The sequence below is a fragment of the Centropristis striata genome, chromosome 3 (assembly GCF_030273125.1).
Source record: "Centropristis striata isolate RG_2023a ecotype Rhode Island chromosome 3, C.striata_1.0, whole genome shotgun sequence".
NCBI lineage: Eukaryota > Metazoa > Chordata > Actinopteri > Perciformes > Serranidae > Centropristis > Centropristis striata.
This window is the reverse complement of record NC_081519.1, coordinates 14,440,435-14,456,269: the sequence shown is the minus strand read 5'-3', so window position 1 is coordinate 14,456,269 and position 15,835 is coordinate 14,440,435. Positions and strand designations below refer to the sequence as shown.

Sequence of the window (15,835 nt, the reverse complement as noted above, 5' to 3'; positions counted from 1 at the left end):
CTAAGGGCATCACTAAACATCTACATAATTGGAGTCAGAGTTGAGAGATGGAGTCTTTATTAACAGATTTCTGCTAAGGGTGCAGTGGGTTTCAAGATTGCATTTCCGTAATGTGTTCCACTTCTTTTGCATTCCACATGTACTATTTATCTCCATACAACCAAAGCCTGCTTTAATGTGGTTGGTCAGTACTATTTAAATGGAAACCAGAATGCTCCCTATATCAAAATGTTCCTCCAGATTCCATATTCATATACAGGTAGATACCTTTTCAAAGAAAACCTGATTATTTTTTCATTTACTTTTTGTTTTACTATTTTGGCGCCCTGTTGTAATATTTTCAGTGCAGCAGTTGCTCTGTATGTATGCTTATAATGAATGTTAAAGATTGCCCTCCCTCGGAGAAAACAAAGCAAAACTCTTTTTCAACACTGCACCCCCTGGTGGCAAAGCCAGGAATGACTTGTGCTCTGACATGCTGGTTTGCACTGAGTAATTCCTGCCCTGCTGCAGAACCGTAGCAGCTGTGGATGTTTTAAAATCTTGTGTAACATGGACAGGATGAGTGTTCTTCCAGCTGAAGTTGCTGAGAAATGCTATCAGGCTGGAAAACATGAGGTAACAGTCATATCCTTCCAGCACCTCCCAAACTGTCTCTGTGGGCTTTGTCTGCCCTCTCCTGGCTTCTTACTTCCTGATGTGTTAGCTTCCCCCTGTATCAACAGAAGCGCATACTGTGTGTTGTTTTTCTCTTAGAAAGGTGAACTTTTTTCAGTTTTTTTTTAACCCATAAGAACCCATGGTGACACCCATGTAACAAACACTTTAAATCTTCTAGAATCTCTCATATTCAGCTTTATGCTTCACATTAACTCATTAAATCCCTAAGAGAGGTATACTCAACACCCTGGTGAGGTGGTCACGTGACTTTGACAAGAAGTGACTTCTCCAAAATTAACAAATTAATCAATAAATTAAAGTCACAATTTTGATATATGCTATTGAGATGCAAACAAAAAGGCAAATTGTTATTTGTTTTTATTTATTATTGATTTATTCTTATTTTGTTACTTAAAAACAAATCTGAAAAATAATTTGTTGTTAAACAGCACTATTAATGTCACAATTTTGATATATGTTGTGGAGATGCAAAGAAAAAGGCAAATTTGTGTTTCTGTTAGCAGAAAATGTCTAGTTTAAAAAAAAAAAAAGAAATATCATAAACATAAATACCATAAATGCCTAATGTATCGAATATGTGACATCGCAGATCTTTGACATTGAGAGTTAGTATTTATAAAAATAAAAAAAAAACATCATTAATGTGTTCTATGTGGTCCACTTGGTCTGTGGTATATCCCCCATAAGTTTCCTTCAAGGATAAATAGGTCTGGGCTCTTATGGGTTAAAGAATCACATCTTTTAGCAGAAATTGAAGGTTTGGTTCTCGCTTGTTTCACAGAGAGTAGTGACTGCTTTGGACAAGACCTGGCATCCAGAGCACTTCTTCTGCGCCCAGTGTGGTGCCTTTTTCGGACCAGAAGGTACCAACTGCTCATCAATTAATAACAAAACACCTGGCTTGTGTAGAAAAAGAGCAATGTTGATTTTTTTTCATTAACAAAAGAAGGAAATGGAGTGAGTTACTGTGTCCTTTCTGCCCTCTAGGTTTCCATGAGAAGGACGGAAAGGCGTTCTGCAGAAAGGACTACTTTGACATGTTTGCCCCTAAATGTGGTGGCTGTGCCCGTGCCATCCTGGAGAACTACATCTCGGCTCTCAACTCACTCTGGCACCCTGAGTGCTTCGTCTGCAGGGTGAGACACTCAACATATTTAGCAAATTTGTCAAATTATCCAATCCAATCCAATCCCCTTTATTTATATAGCACAATTTTAGCAAACACAAGGTTTCCAAAGTGCTGCACAAACAATAAATACATAACACAATACAAAGAGATGTAGTAAACAATAGATCAGTAAGATGCAATAAGATAAAATAATTTAAAAATGGGATAAAAATAAATAAAATAAAATGTAAAATGTACTGCCCGCACAAAATAAAATATGCATGTATACAATAAAAACAAAAAATCATAAAATCAACATAAAATCAACACTCTACGTGGTGTTAAAAGCCAACGAGAAGAGGTGGGTTTTAAGAAGAGATTTAAAATGAGACAGTGAGGAGGCCTGTCTGATGTGCAGCGGCAATTCATTCCACAGTTTTGGAGCTGCAATGGCAAAAGATTATTATAGTTAACCAAAACTAACGAAATAACGAAAACTAGAATTGAAAAAACATTTTCGTTAACTGAAATAAAAATAAAAACTAGAGTTTTTAAAAAAACGATAACTAACTGAAACTGTATTGCGTGGTTACAAAACTAACTAAAATTATAGTGGAAATGTCCTTAGTTTTAGTTTTTGTCAACTTTTTTCATTCATAATTCAGTGTTTCTATTTGAACATGCAACACATGGTGAATATGTTTACTGAGACTTAGATGTCTACACTCCAAAATTCAAAACAGTTAATAACCTTATTGGGGCTGAGATGATAAACCAAAGAAAATAAAGGCAAAATTTATTATGACCACTTTGAATCTCGCACCCAAAACATAGCCCATTACAAAAAAACTAAAACTAACACTAAAACTAATAAAAACTAAACTAAAACTAAGCATTTTCAAAAAATAAAAACTAGACTAAAACTAGAAAACTCACTCTAAAAACTAACTAAAACTAACTGAATTTGAAAACAAAAATTCACAACGAAATTAAAACTAAAACTAATGAAAAATCCAAAACTATTATAACCTTGCTCTGAGCTTCAGCCTAGCTTTTGGCACTCTCAGGAGAAGCTGGTCAGCTGACCTGAGAGAGCGGGTAGGAGAGTAGAAATTAGAAATTATGTGTACGCATCATCATTCATTCGACCTCTTCTCTTCTGATTTACCAGGAGTGCTTCACGCCGTTCATAAACGGCAGCTTCTTTGATCACGGCGGCCAGCCGTACTGCGAGGCGCACTACCACGAGCAGCGCGGCTCTCTGTGCTCCGGCTGCAAGAAGCCCATCACCGGCCGCTGCATCACAGCGATGGCTAAGAAGTTCCACCCAGAGCACTTTGTGTGCGCTTTTTGCCTCAAGCAGCTCAACAAAGGCACCTTCAAGGAGCAGAACGAGAAGCCGTACTGCCAAGGCTGCTTTGTCAAACTCTTCAGTTCTTAGGGACTGTGTATAAATGTGTGTACGCACGTTTACACATTTATTTACAAGTCTTGAATGCAAGTGTGGATGTGTGTGCACTCACATGTCTAGCATGTATGAATCAGTGATGTGGTTTTTGAGGATGAGGGCGTTGGTGTATCACATCATAAGGGTGACAAATGTCTGACTATTGACCCTTGACATCGAAGGGATTCCCCTGGTTGTCCAACCTCTCAGGCTTGGCATTTCACATTTTTGCTAAAGACATTTTAAACAGAGCCCAAAGAGATTTTTATTTAGTTTTCCTCCTTTGTGCAGCAAAGAAAATGCATTTATTTCCCCTTGTGCGTGTGTACATATATGAGCATATGGGCGTCGAATTAAGACTTCCTCAGAGCCCTGATTTGTAAATGATTTAATTCCCCCATTGCAGGGCAAGACCTTGCACCCTATGGTGGTTTTATGCGGATTTGAAACAGCTGCTTGATTGCATGGACCATGGAGAATTGACTTAAGCAGTTTTAGAGTATGTTGAGTGTTTAATACATAGTGCTTGGCCAATAAGTGTTGGAATAATCTATGAAAAGATGTATTTTTCTAGCTTTGGAGACTTCTGAGGTGCCATTAAAGATAACCATGAAAACACTCCATATGTACATGCACACAGACACAAACTGAAGTCCTCCTTTTTCTTTCTCACTTCTTTAAAATACCAGTTCAAACTCTTTGCACACTCCAACCACAGATCTCTTGACGAGACCGTCTTAAGGTGCATTTAACAGGCGTCAGCAACATATTAGCTCGTCCTTATTTTTCTACTGTTTTACTATGAAAAAGAACCCAGGTGTTTTCTCAGTTTTAGCATACATTACACTCACATTTGTGCTCTTGTAAGTTGATTATTTTTAGGGATGCACCAATCCGACTTTTTCTTTCCTGATGCTAATAAATGGGCTTCGGGTATCAAAGAATGAGTCCTCCTGTAAAACAAAATGTAACCTGATCCAGCTATTGAGTCAGTATCGGCCTGATCTCCAATATCAGTATCAGATTGGTGCATCCCTAATTATTTCCCATTGGGTGTGGTATCAAACATATAAGTCACCATATCAACCTTTTTTATCCTGTAGCAACTTGGAACTTCTTTTTACTTTCCTAACGCAGTGACTTTTTAATTTTCAATATTAGTATTCAAATAAGTGGAGCCTGACTGATACTGGATTTCTGGGGCTGATACTGATATTGGAGAGTAAAACTTCCAATATTGATCTGTTGTCTGATATATATACATGTAACATCACTGTTACACTCCAGTTTATAACATATAAACAGAATGAACTAAGTCTTTAAAGTTGCTGTTTTATGTTCCAAAATGCAAATGTTACTTTTCTTGATGTCGTTGAATGATTGAGTTGACAAAGCTGTGAGCAGTTTTTTGTTTCTCATTCTGTGCTTTTTGCCACCAGATTATAAAATCTATGCTCTGCTGGATGAACTATGTGTTGAAACCATTTCTGCCTATACCAATATATCTGTGATAGGCATATTTGATCGGTCGGGCTCTACAAATAAGACTAAATGGTTGCAGCTGAAGATGACAAAAAGTAAGAATAATATACATCTACGGTTGTTAATGTTGGACTTATGGTGCAATTAAAAACAAGCCAAAACTAAATGAACTGTATTTACTCCAGTTCGGAGATTCTCCTGCATGATGTACCCACACAGAATAAATCCAGAAGAATTCAGTGCAGAGTAAATGATGCTTCAGTTCAACATCTTTTTCCATATGTTACTATTGCTACTGTATGAAATCTATTGTTAAGGCTGGTTAAAAAATGGTCATGCATTTGGATTAGAAGCATGCTTTCTTTTATGTGGAGTTTCATCAGCACTACCTGCCAGTTGCTGTTACAATCAGAACCTAAATTTGTATACCTGTAACACGCTCAACTTTGTGACAGAACTGTGTTTTGTCACTGTTTTGATGAATATATATATATATTTTTGAGCTATTTGGGCTCACACTGATATGCAAAGAGCTGGCTCTATTGGCATGTAGGCTAACAGTAGTTTACCCAGTTCTCACATGACACGTACCAGCTTTGATTCCAGTGTGTCAGACTTCCAAGGAAACGCAGCCCTTATTATTTTTCATTACGAGTCATGAACTCTGATCCTGCTGTCTGAGCTGATATCGGCGCTTGGCTCACTGATGGAAGCTGGATGTTTGTGTTAGCTGGTCAGGAATCATAATACAGGGCCACACTTTGAGCAAAATGTATGAAATGACTAATTTTAGTTGTAGCCCTCTTTTGCCACCTATATGATGCAATGAGTGATTTTTTTTTTTTGTATTTTCGGGACAATATTGCTTGTCGTTTTGATCCCTATGTGTGTATCAACATTCAGATTTTTACTTTGAGAAGATGTTTGCTCTTGTGCCAAATGTGTCAATGCAATAAGGTCTTATACACTGTGGAGTTCTCAACCTTTCCTGTGATTTGACTCTTTATGGGCTGAACTCTGGGAGAGGCTTTGTCTGCTGTGGTACATCTTAAAGGTTTACACTGTAATAGACAAGCCAAGGAGAAAGCGTCTGGGCCGAGTCATTCAGCGGACAGTATAGTGTGCACTTGTAGCTGATTCAGATTAACAGGAAGTAGCAGGGGACAATAAACAGGAAATTGTGAGTTAGTTTGCCCCATGTATATTTATCTGCTTACAGCATAATGCCTTATAGTTTTTGCGTCTGTCAAAGAATTCATGAAAAAAAAATCAAAGCCTTTTACTGTTAGAGATTAAGTGAATTTTGCTTTGTAAATGAAGATGTTCATGTGACCTTTTACCATTTGCATTTTCTCATGAGCCATAGATTTAACTGGCTCTTGTGTGGGTGGGGTGTAAAAGCCTATGTGGGTCTTGATTACTGACTGATTATTATAACTGCTGCAAATAAAATAAATACTTTATTTCTGGCATTGTTTTGTCTGAAAGGTGATTTTGTGGTTTCTAATAAAGTTGGGACACTATAAAATGTTTGATTTTTGGAATCAGTGTTTCTAGATTTTTGGCAAGGCTGTGATTGTCAATTATTTTCATTGATGATTAACCTTTGAATTATGTCAGAAAATGGTAGTGTCAGTTTTTTCCAGACCCAAGATGATATCCTCAAATGTCTTGTTTTGTTCACAACTGAAATACTTAGTGGAAGAAACCAGGAGATTTCCATTAAATATTCACTTTTAAGCTGGAATCAGATTTTTTTTTTGTATTTACATGTACAAAGAACATGAGATCATCATGGGTGTTACAGTTAAAGTAAAAAAAATACTATTTTACACATAAATACACACATCATGGCATAGTGTCACACTAATCAGGGTGCATACACAATCCATTCTTCCCAGCGTTCAGTACATTTCTCCAAATGAAGTCTTAAAACAAAAGTAAATCTCTCCATACAGTAAATTTCTTGAACGATCCTGCGCCACTGGACAAATTTCTTAAACAATTTTATTGAAATAGTTGGCAATTACTTACTGGTTGACAACTAACCTAATCTTCACGGCTCTTATCTTTGGCACTAAGATTTTTTACAAAATACACGGTCGCCCATAAAGTTTGAATAAAATATATTTTTTAATCTCTTTCTATGAAATGATTGTGTCAGTGATTTATTCTTGACAGATAAAGTGTATATCTTCTTAAAACTTGATCAATCTCTCCCAAACATATCACAATGGAAATGAAAAAACATTTGTAAGATTGTAGCAAATGGTTTTCAAACATTTCAGTTATGAGTGAAATGAACAGATGTTATCTTTGTGTGATGCAAAATAAATGCCAGTCCTTGTCAGTCAGCTGTCTATTTACAAAAAGATACAAAAAAAGTAAAATAATAAAAAATATTAACTGCACTTTGTGTACGTCAATCACAGGACATTTAGTTGAGAGTTTAGTCCATTCATGTTGATTCACATTTTGTTTTACGACCCCGTAAAAATAAAGGGATGCTTGACTGCACCAGTGATTTATAGTAAAAAGCAAAGGTTAGAGAAAAGAGCAGAAAACATTACTTGTATGGCAGAGACATGTTTCTACTCACCTATATACTTTATTTCTACGGACCCCTTTTAGTTTTCTTTGTGACCCCCAGGTTAAAAACAACTGATTTAGGTTAACAGTGAGGAGTATGACAAGGCAACACAGATGCCCAAATCAGGCTGAGAATAACTTGAACTGCATGATAAAGCAGAGTGAACAAATCCAACCATTACTTTGATCCCAACAGGTTCAAACAACATTATGGCAACAATAACAGAGTGTTAAATTTAACACTTTTTTTGAGTTTATATAGTTCTCACGGATTCTGAGTTACAATTACACTTTGAAAAGTGTTAATATTTTAACTCTTTAATAGTGTTGAACACTCAAGTGAAAAGGAATAACACAATTTTGAGTTAAAAGTGCACTTATGTGGTGTCATAAAACACCAAGGGTGTCAAATATTCATTTTTAACATACACTGTGTTATTTTATGACACATTTAAGTGTTTTTTCAACACTAAAATCATGTGATTTCCTTTCATTAATGTGATAATTAACATTCGTTTTGTTTTACGATACATTAAAAGTGCATTCTGTCTTTAGCCGAACATACAAGTCACAAAATCTGAAAATCAACTCCAACTGAAGTGAATCCAAGTCAGGTGTCAGGTGTTAACATGTAACAACGCTGGCAGAGCTTTTTGATTTGTTAAAACAACTCCAAAATCAACACTCACCAACTGAAAAAACAACACTACAGATTTTGATGTGTAGCCTGTCTGATTCAATAAACCGGACTAACACAAGTACAAGACAACACATCTTTGGTGTAAGAAGCAGTTGTGACCTGAAGTCTGTAGTTTGTGAGAGCTTGGAGCTTGCCAATGCGCCCTGAGAGGTGTGGGTGGTTATCCAGGACCTCCAAGTATTCCAGGTCCTTCAGCTGGTGAAGGTCTAAGAAGTCTTTCTCTGGTACTTGTTCATGGCGAAGCTTGAGACTTTTGAGCTTTGGAAAAAGTTGTGGGATTTGAGCTACGTCAACAAACTTGGGCCAGGCGTCTATGTGAAGGTGCTTGACGTTGGGTACCTGCGCTGATACAGCTGCCATGTTAGAGGACAACCGTGGAACACACAGTGTGAGACTGGTCACTGTGGCAGGAATGGAGGTGACATATTTGTTAACAGGCGGGCCCTTGACAATGACCAGAGAAGACAGCTGAGGGAGGTCACTCAGCCATGTGTTCAGGTAACTGCCATCAGGTACAGGAGGGCTGTCCTGCATCAAGTATTGTGAGTGATTGTAGAAGACGGCAAGATGTTTCAGGCCAGGTGTCAACCTCATCATGTCTTCTGGTAATAAATGGTCTTTACAGTCGATGATTTCCAAACTGGACAAGACTGGGGCATCAGCTCCTGGTGGGGGACCTGGGATGGGTGTGGAATTGTTGTGACGGTCCCACGCTGGATACACAGGCTTCAGGGAGAGATGCTTTAGCTTAGGCAAACAGCTAAGTAAACCATAAAGCAGCCAAATTGTTTTTCCCAAAAAATTCTGATGACAGACCAGAGATGTAAGATTTGGGAACGCAGAGACAACAGAGAGGAAGTGATCGAATTTGGTACCGATTTTTGAACCGTGACATATGGTGAGGTGTGTCAGCTGCTGGGGTTGCGGCACCGTGGATTCATACAGTGACACAGAACTGTGACCGACTCTAATAGTCAGACGCTTCAGATTGGGAAAGTGCGGAAGGCGGCATTCTTCAGGTAGGACGGTGTCTTCCAACACCACTGAGTTAATAGCAGGTAGGGAAAGGGCAAGCTGCTCGCAGTCCTTCATCTTTGCGTTCCTCACCACCACACTATTGACCTTTCTGTGGCGAAGAATGGCCCAGAACTGTCTGTTGTAAGAGCTAATACGATAATCCAGAACAACGGACCAGTCTTTCCAAAGAGATCCATGATCAACAAGTTTTTTGAAATACTTGCAGGATGCCCGGACGCTAAACTTGTCTCCCGCGGAAAGATACCCAAAAACGTGGTTCCAGATCTCTGACGGGAGCTGTAGAGCGGGCGGTGCCATCGTTTTTGATCTGCTGTGATATGTGTTAGCTTGTTGACATCAATTTTGCGAGTTACCGTTTACATTAGCCCTGTTGACAGGTACAGACATCACGTTGTGTACACCACGCGTGTCGTCTTCTTCTTCTTCTTCTTCTTTGGTGTTTATTGGCACTTAGTTGGCATCCTTTTCGTTGCATTTACCGCCATCTGCTGGACTTCACTTCTTTCATACTTTCCTTCTGTTATATCAGGGGTCTCAAACTCAAATTACCTGGGGGCCGCTGGAGGCAGTATCAAAATGACCAAAAAAAGACACAAAATTACTTAAAAAAAAGACACAAAATGACAGAAAAAAAGACACAAAATGACAGAAAAAAAACTAAATTACTTAAAAAAGACACAAAATTACAAAAAAGACACAAAATGACCAAAAAACCCCACAGAATTACCAAAAAAGACACAAAATTACTTTTAAAAAAAGACACAAAATGAGAGAAAAAAACGAAATTACTTAAAGAAGACACAAAATTACAAAAAAAGACACAAAATTCTAAAAAAAAAAAAAGACACAAAATTACCAAAAAAGACAGTATTATTAAAAAAGACACAAAATTATTAAAAAAAGAAACAAAATTACCAATACAAGACACAAAATTACCAAAAAAAGTAATTAAAGGGACCTTCCACAACACGGTAAAGTGCCATTCATATAAAACTCACTTTAAACTTTCATATCAAGGTGGGGGCCACAAAATATCGTCACAAGGGCCGCAATTGGCTTGCGGGCCGCAAGTTTGAGACCCATGTGTTATATTCTTTGTCTTTATACTGTGGAATGAATTGCCGCTGCACATCAGACAGGCCTCCTCACTGTCTCATTTTAAATCTCTTCTTAAAACCCACCTCTTCTCGTTGGCTTTTAACACCACGTAGAGTGTTGATTTTATGATTTTATGATTTTTAGTTTTTATTGTATTCATGCATATTTTATTTTGTGCGGGCAGTACATTTTACATTTTATTTTATTTATTTTTATCCCATTTTTAATTTATTTTATCTTATTGCATCTTACTGATCTATTGTTTACTACATCTCTTTGTATTGTGTTATGTATTTATTGTTTGTGGAGCACTTTGGAAACCTTGTGTTTGCTAAAATTGTGCTATATAAATAAAGGGGATTGGATTTATAATTAGTCTAGTTGTGGCAAGAAATCTCAGAAGGATTTTCCTCCCTTCTCTAGATTTCCCACCTTCTATTATATTTTTGTGCCTGCCTTCTGCATCTCTACCTTCATCCTTTCCCTCTCCCTTTCATACTCAGGACATGCTGTTACCACATGTTCTACTGTCTCCCCACAGTTACACTCACCAGTTGCATGTTTTCCTATTATATTAAGTGTGTTATTTAACCTACTGTGCCCTATTCTTAGTCGACTTATAATTACTTGTTCTGTTCTATTGTCACCATACCCCTACTACACTTTTTAGTTTGTATAAATGTCTCCCTTTTATCTCCCTCTTCCAATGATGGTTCCACTGACTGATTATTTCTTTCCAGATTAGACTTTTCCCCTCTGCTTTTGATAATTTTACTTTCATTTCCACCTCCTCTTTTTTACTGCTTCATTAACCATTTTTTGTCTGCTTTTTCATTTCCTAATTAACCCTTGATAAGCTGGAACCCACATGAACACTATTTCCACTATTTCCCTCCCAATCCGGATGTTTTTAACAGTATTTCATGTAATATTTCCTGATGTGTTTTGGCTGTCCTGTTTTTAATGCTTTATATTGATGAAACTGAATCACTACATATAACTACCTTTCTTTCCCCCTTGACCTCCACCCACTATACAGCCATTAGTATTGCACATAACTCCACTGCATAAATGCTTAAATGATCTGATGTTCTTTTTGACAATATGCTATCATGACTGGGAATCACCATTGTTGCTCCTGTTTTTTCCTCCTTCGATCCATCTGTAAAAATGTAAATATGTCCCCCATACTTAACACCTGTGTGATTATAAAATTCCTTTTTTTTTAATTTTTAATTTTTTTATTCAGAATAACAATTTACAATATATACATTTTTTTGCCAGGGGGTTAAGAAAAATAACAAACAAATTCAAATAAACAGCAATTCCAAAATAAGGGTAAGAAACAAAAAAAAAAAAAAAAGAATAAATAAATACATAACAACTAAATAAATAAATAAAGAACATAATGCATGATTCTTCAATCAATAAAGTATTGGTCCAAAACAAAGTCAGTTTTCAGAGCCTTCTTCCTCTTAAGTCCTTTAATAGAAGTGCAGTATTGCTCCAGTTCCTGTAGAAAGTGAACAAAAACTGGGTTTGGAGCATAGGTTTGGAGTCAGCAGATTATAAAATTCCTGTACTAAATCTGCTGTTTGTCGCTCAAAGTTGACGCGAATCTTCTTCTCTGATTCAAAGGATCAGCCAATGTACACTGGTGCATATCGCCATCTGCTGTATCGGAGCCTGTAACGTCAGAGATTTACCTGCCTCAGGTGACAGTAAAAAAACAAAACAAACAATGAAAGCCGTGTATCTTACCATCTAGTTCTGTTTCTGAGAGACAAAATGAAGAAAGCTTAGCGGTTTTCCGTCGTTTTCTCTTAGTGAAGAGTTACCAGCGTTACTTGTAGTGAAGTGATTGACAGAGCAACCATCCAATAGTTGAGCAGCTAACGCACATACTCCACTGTGATTGGTCACTTGTTGCTATATATTCTTCTCGCGTCCCTTCCTTTTCCTCTTTCTTTCACGCGACCCTACAGTGCGCGGTAAGACAGGTTTCTTGCTCTTTCTGAAACGTGAAAAAAAAAAACGTTATCTAGCTAAATATAACATATTTGATATACATGTTAAAGCGATAAAAATTCTATAGCGCCGAAATGTAAGAACTGTGCTGAATTATTTTGTCGGCGAGGCTCAACCTAGCGCGGCCTGTTTAGTTATTGCTAGCTTGCTATTAGCCGGCTAGCGTTAGCTGTCGACCACATGTCTGGGGCGGCTCTGCTGGTTGTGTCGTCTGTTTCTAAAGTACATTTGTTAACGTTTTCTTTTTTTTGGATGCAGATATTACCTTGTCTTTAAACCAGCTGTTCAGCGATCCTTGGAAGCACTGCAAAGATGCCCAGGGAAGACAGGGCCACGTGGAAGTCCAACTATTTTCTGAAAATCATCGTAAGTAGGACTTTTCTGATAAGCGTGTGTATATACACCAGTGTTATAATTTACTGGTTGACATAGTGTATGATGCTGTTTAGTAGTTAATCATGATTTCTGGAGATTGCTGTGTTGACATACTTCCACCATTTGTAGCAACTTCTGGATGACTATCCAAAATGCTTCATTGTGGGTGCAGACAATGTGGGATCCAAGCAGATGCAGACCATCCGTCTGTCTCTGCGCAGCAAGGCCGTGGTGCTGATGGGTAAAAACACCATGATGCGCAAAGCCATTCGTGGCCATCTGGAGAACAATCCTGCCCTGGAGAAGTGAGTTTACTGTTTCATTCATTTTAATACTAAGGCATTAGATTCTATATAGCAGGATAAGTTACAATGCAGCATGTGTGGTACTGCTTTGTCGTTCCCCCTGCAAACATAAACTGTTTCCTCGCTATACCTGTCAGTCATCACATCTTGACTGCCAGGCACGTAAGGTTTCAGACACTTAAAAAAAACTTTTCCTCCATATAAAAATGCTGATTTGCTTAAATCTAATGGGTGACTTTATGATTTGACAGGCTCTTGCCTCACATTAAAGGAAATGTGGGTTTTGTCTTCACCAAGGAGGATCTGGCTGAGGTCAGGGACATGCTGCTGGCAAACAAGGTAAGAGCGCTCAAGAGATATCCGACAACAGGAGTACCAGTGCCAAGTGCAGATACTAGTGTTTACTAGTTCACATACACAATTCTCAGATCTAGATTGATGGAAAGGAATTGTAATGTGTCTTAATGTAGACATAGATGTGTACTAGGATTCCTGTTGGGTACCTAGCTCAAAGTAGTGCAGACTCGTATGAATAAACCATAAGTTCTTTAACTCATTCTACCTGTACTGAGAAATTATTCAAAGGAATGCTTGAGGGTAGAATGCATCGATCTTCAGCAACACTGTAGGAGAAACCTAGTTCATTGTACGTGTAGGACCAGTATTTATAGAACGTTCCCAGATGCAGGATAAGTTACAATGCAGCTTGTGTGGTACTGCTTTGTCGTTCCCCCTGCAAACATAAACTGTTTCCTCGCTATACCTGTCAGTCATCACATCTTGACTGCCAGGCACGTAAGGTTTCAGACACTTGAAAAAAAGATGTTGAGCCTCAGACAATGTTCCAAGCTTAATAGAATTTATCCAGAGTGATGTAGCATACTAAAACTCTCTATTATATCCCAGGTACCTGCAGCTGCTCGTGCTGGAGCAATCGCCCCTTGTGATGTGACTGTGCCAGCCCAGAACACTGGTCTGGGTCCTGAGAAGACCTCTTTCTTCCAGGCTCTGGGTATCACCACCAAGATCTCTAGGGGAACCATTGAAATCTTGGTGAGTGTGTAAACCATTATACTGAGGTACTTTGAATTTCTGTCTGACCTGCAGGAAAGATTGCCTCGTCGCATGCAATGTCCCAGACTTGTAAACGGATGTCAAACTTCTAAATGTACATCATGTTGCATCAGTAACTAATGAGCATTTCTCTCCCCAGAGTGACGTTGGTTTGATCAAGACTGGCGACAAGGTTGGTGCCAGTGAGGCCACACTCCTCAACATGCTGAACATCTCACCCTTCTCCTATGGACTCATCATCCAGCAGGTGTATGACAATGGCAGTGTTTACAGTCCTGAGGTGCTCGACATCACAGAGGCTTCTCTGCATGGCAGATTCCTGGAGGTGAGATGATATGCTTGTATGATGGCAGTCATTGCTGCTAACCAAATTCACTTCAGATCCATTTGTTTATAATAGCTGTATGTACTAACTCTAAACTTTTTTTTTTTTTTTTTAGGGTGTGAGGAACATCGCTAGTGTGTGTCTGGAGATTGGCTATCCCACATTGGCCTCCGTCCCACACTCTGTCATCAATGGATACAAGAGAGTCCTGGCTGTCGCTGTGGAGACAGACTACTCCTTCCCCCTGGCAGACAAGGTATACACATCAAATGGTTCATTAGGAAAAACCTATGTCCAGATGCAGGATAAGTTACAATGCAGCTCGTGTGGTACTGCTTTGTCGTTCCCCCTGCAAACAGTAAACTGTTTCCTCGCTATACCTGACAGTCAGCATTTCTTGACTGCTAGGCACGTAAGGTTTCAGACACGAAAGATGTAGTTTTATAAGACAACAATGTTAAGACTTTTGACTTTATTTAATGTATCCCTGGCTGTTACACTCAGTAAAACTGGAATTCATCAAAATGTATAACTTTTTTTTTTTTTTCTCACAGGTCAAGGCCTTCCTGGCTGACCCATCTGCTTTTGCTGCTGTCGCAGCACCTGCAGCAGCTGCCGAGACTGCTGCAGCTCCAGCTGCTAAGGAGGAGGTTAAGGAGGAGTCTGAGGAATCGGATGACGACATGGGCTTCGGTCTGTTCGACTAAAACAAATACAGCGAACAAACCAAATTGAGTCAATTAAGAACATGATTCAATAAAGTCTCTTAAACCCATCTGCCTTGTGAATACTTTTGCATAAAATTGTAAGGTTGCATATGGTAAAATGAAGTTGGGTGCAGTATAGTTGTATAGATATTTGATCAAGACTACAAAGGAGTGAAGTAACCATCAGATTTTAACAGGGTTCAACATTGAACGTCAAAACTCAAGTATTCAGTGCATTGATAACATGATTCGAAGTTGAATCTTCCCTCTTATGGTTTAGCCATGAAAAAAAAAAGTTGCTATGCGTAAACATTTATCCGGGAAATTGGCGTGACGACGCCCGAGACTTCCTGTTTGGGTGTGTCGGCCTTCAAAATAAAGCCATCATACTGCATTTGTCAACTAAAATGGAACCTTTAATAGGTAACCCTACATAAATGAAAATCACATTTTTGATGCTACAGTAGAATATTTGAAGAAAAAATCAACTGCACACCCTCCTGTACTAGTTTCACTAAGAATACATTTTCCTGGCTTTTTAATATTTTATATATACTTCTGAGTCGAGTTTGGGACTAACAAGCACTTGTGTGTTAAAACCGAAGTATCTTCAAATTCAATATCAAGTGTCCTTTTTAGAAATGTTTAACTGGGTATACTCTACATGCACTTGGCTAAACTACCTTAAATATTAGCAGGGGAAGTGTGTAATTACATAGCATCCAGGTATAACTCCAGACATGTCATGGGGTCTCACACTTGCGGCCCTTGAGATATTTTGTGGCCCCCACCTTGATATGAAAGTTTAATGTGAGTTTCATGACTGGCACTTTACGTGTTGTGTGTGTGGAAGATCCCTATTTTTTTTTTTTTTTTTT

General features: G+C 38.3%; 2 protein-coding genes across 2 annotated transcripts in view; both read left to right on the top strand.

Moving 5' to 3' along the window:
- LOC131968355 (paxillin-like) overlaps positions 1-6,190 on the top strand; it is a 37,530-nt gene extending 31,340 nt beyond the window's left edge. The window contains exons 9-11 of the mRNA XM_059329185.1: positions 1,463-1,544; positions 1,669-1,817; positions 2,961-6,190. Coding sequence (XP_059185168.1) covers positions 1,463-1,544; positions 1,669-1,817; positions 2,961-3,230 — 501 coding nt within the window. The 3' untranslated portion in view covers positions 3,231-6,190. The remainder of the gene's footprint in view (positions 1-1,462; positions 1,545-1,668; positions 1,818-2,960) is intronic.
- Positions 6,191-12,084: 5,894 nt separating this feature from the next.
- On the top strand, positions 12,085-15,025 carry rplp0 (ribosomal protein, large, P0). The gene is made up of 8 exons (XM_059329202.1): positions 12,085-12,134; positions 12,430-12,537; positions 12,676-12,851; positions 13,103-13,190; positions 13,758-13,904; positions 14,065-14,250; positions 14,366-14,506; positions 14,805-15,025. Exons 2-8 carry the CDS (start codon positions 12,484-12,486, stop codon positions 14,955-14,957), a joined length of 945 nt encoding a protein of 314 aa, XP_059185185.1. The 5' UTR covers positions 12,085-12,134; positions 12,430-12,483; the 3' UTR covers positions 14,958-15,025.
- The last annotated feature ends 810 nt before the right edge of the window (positions 15,026-15,835 follow it).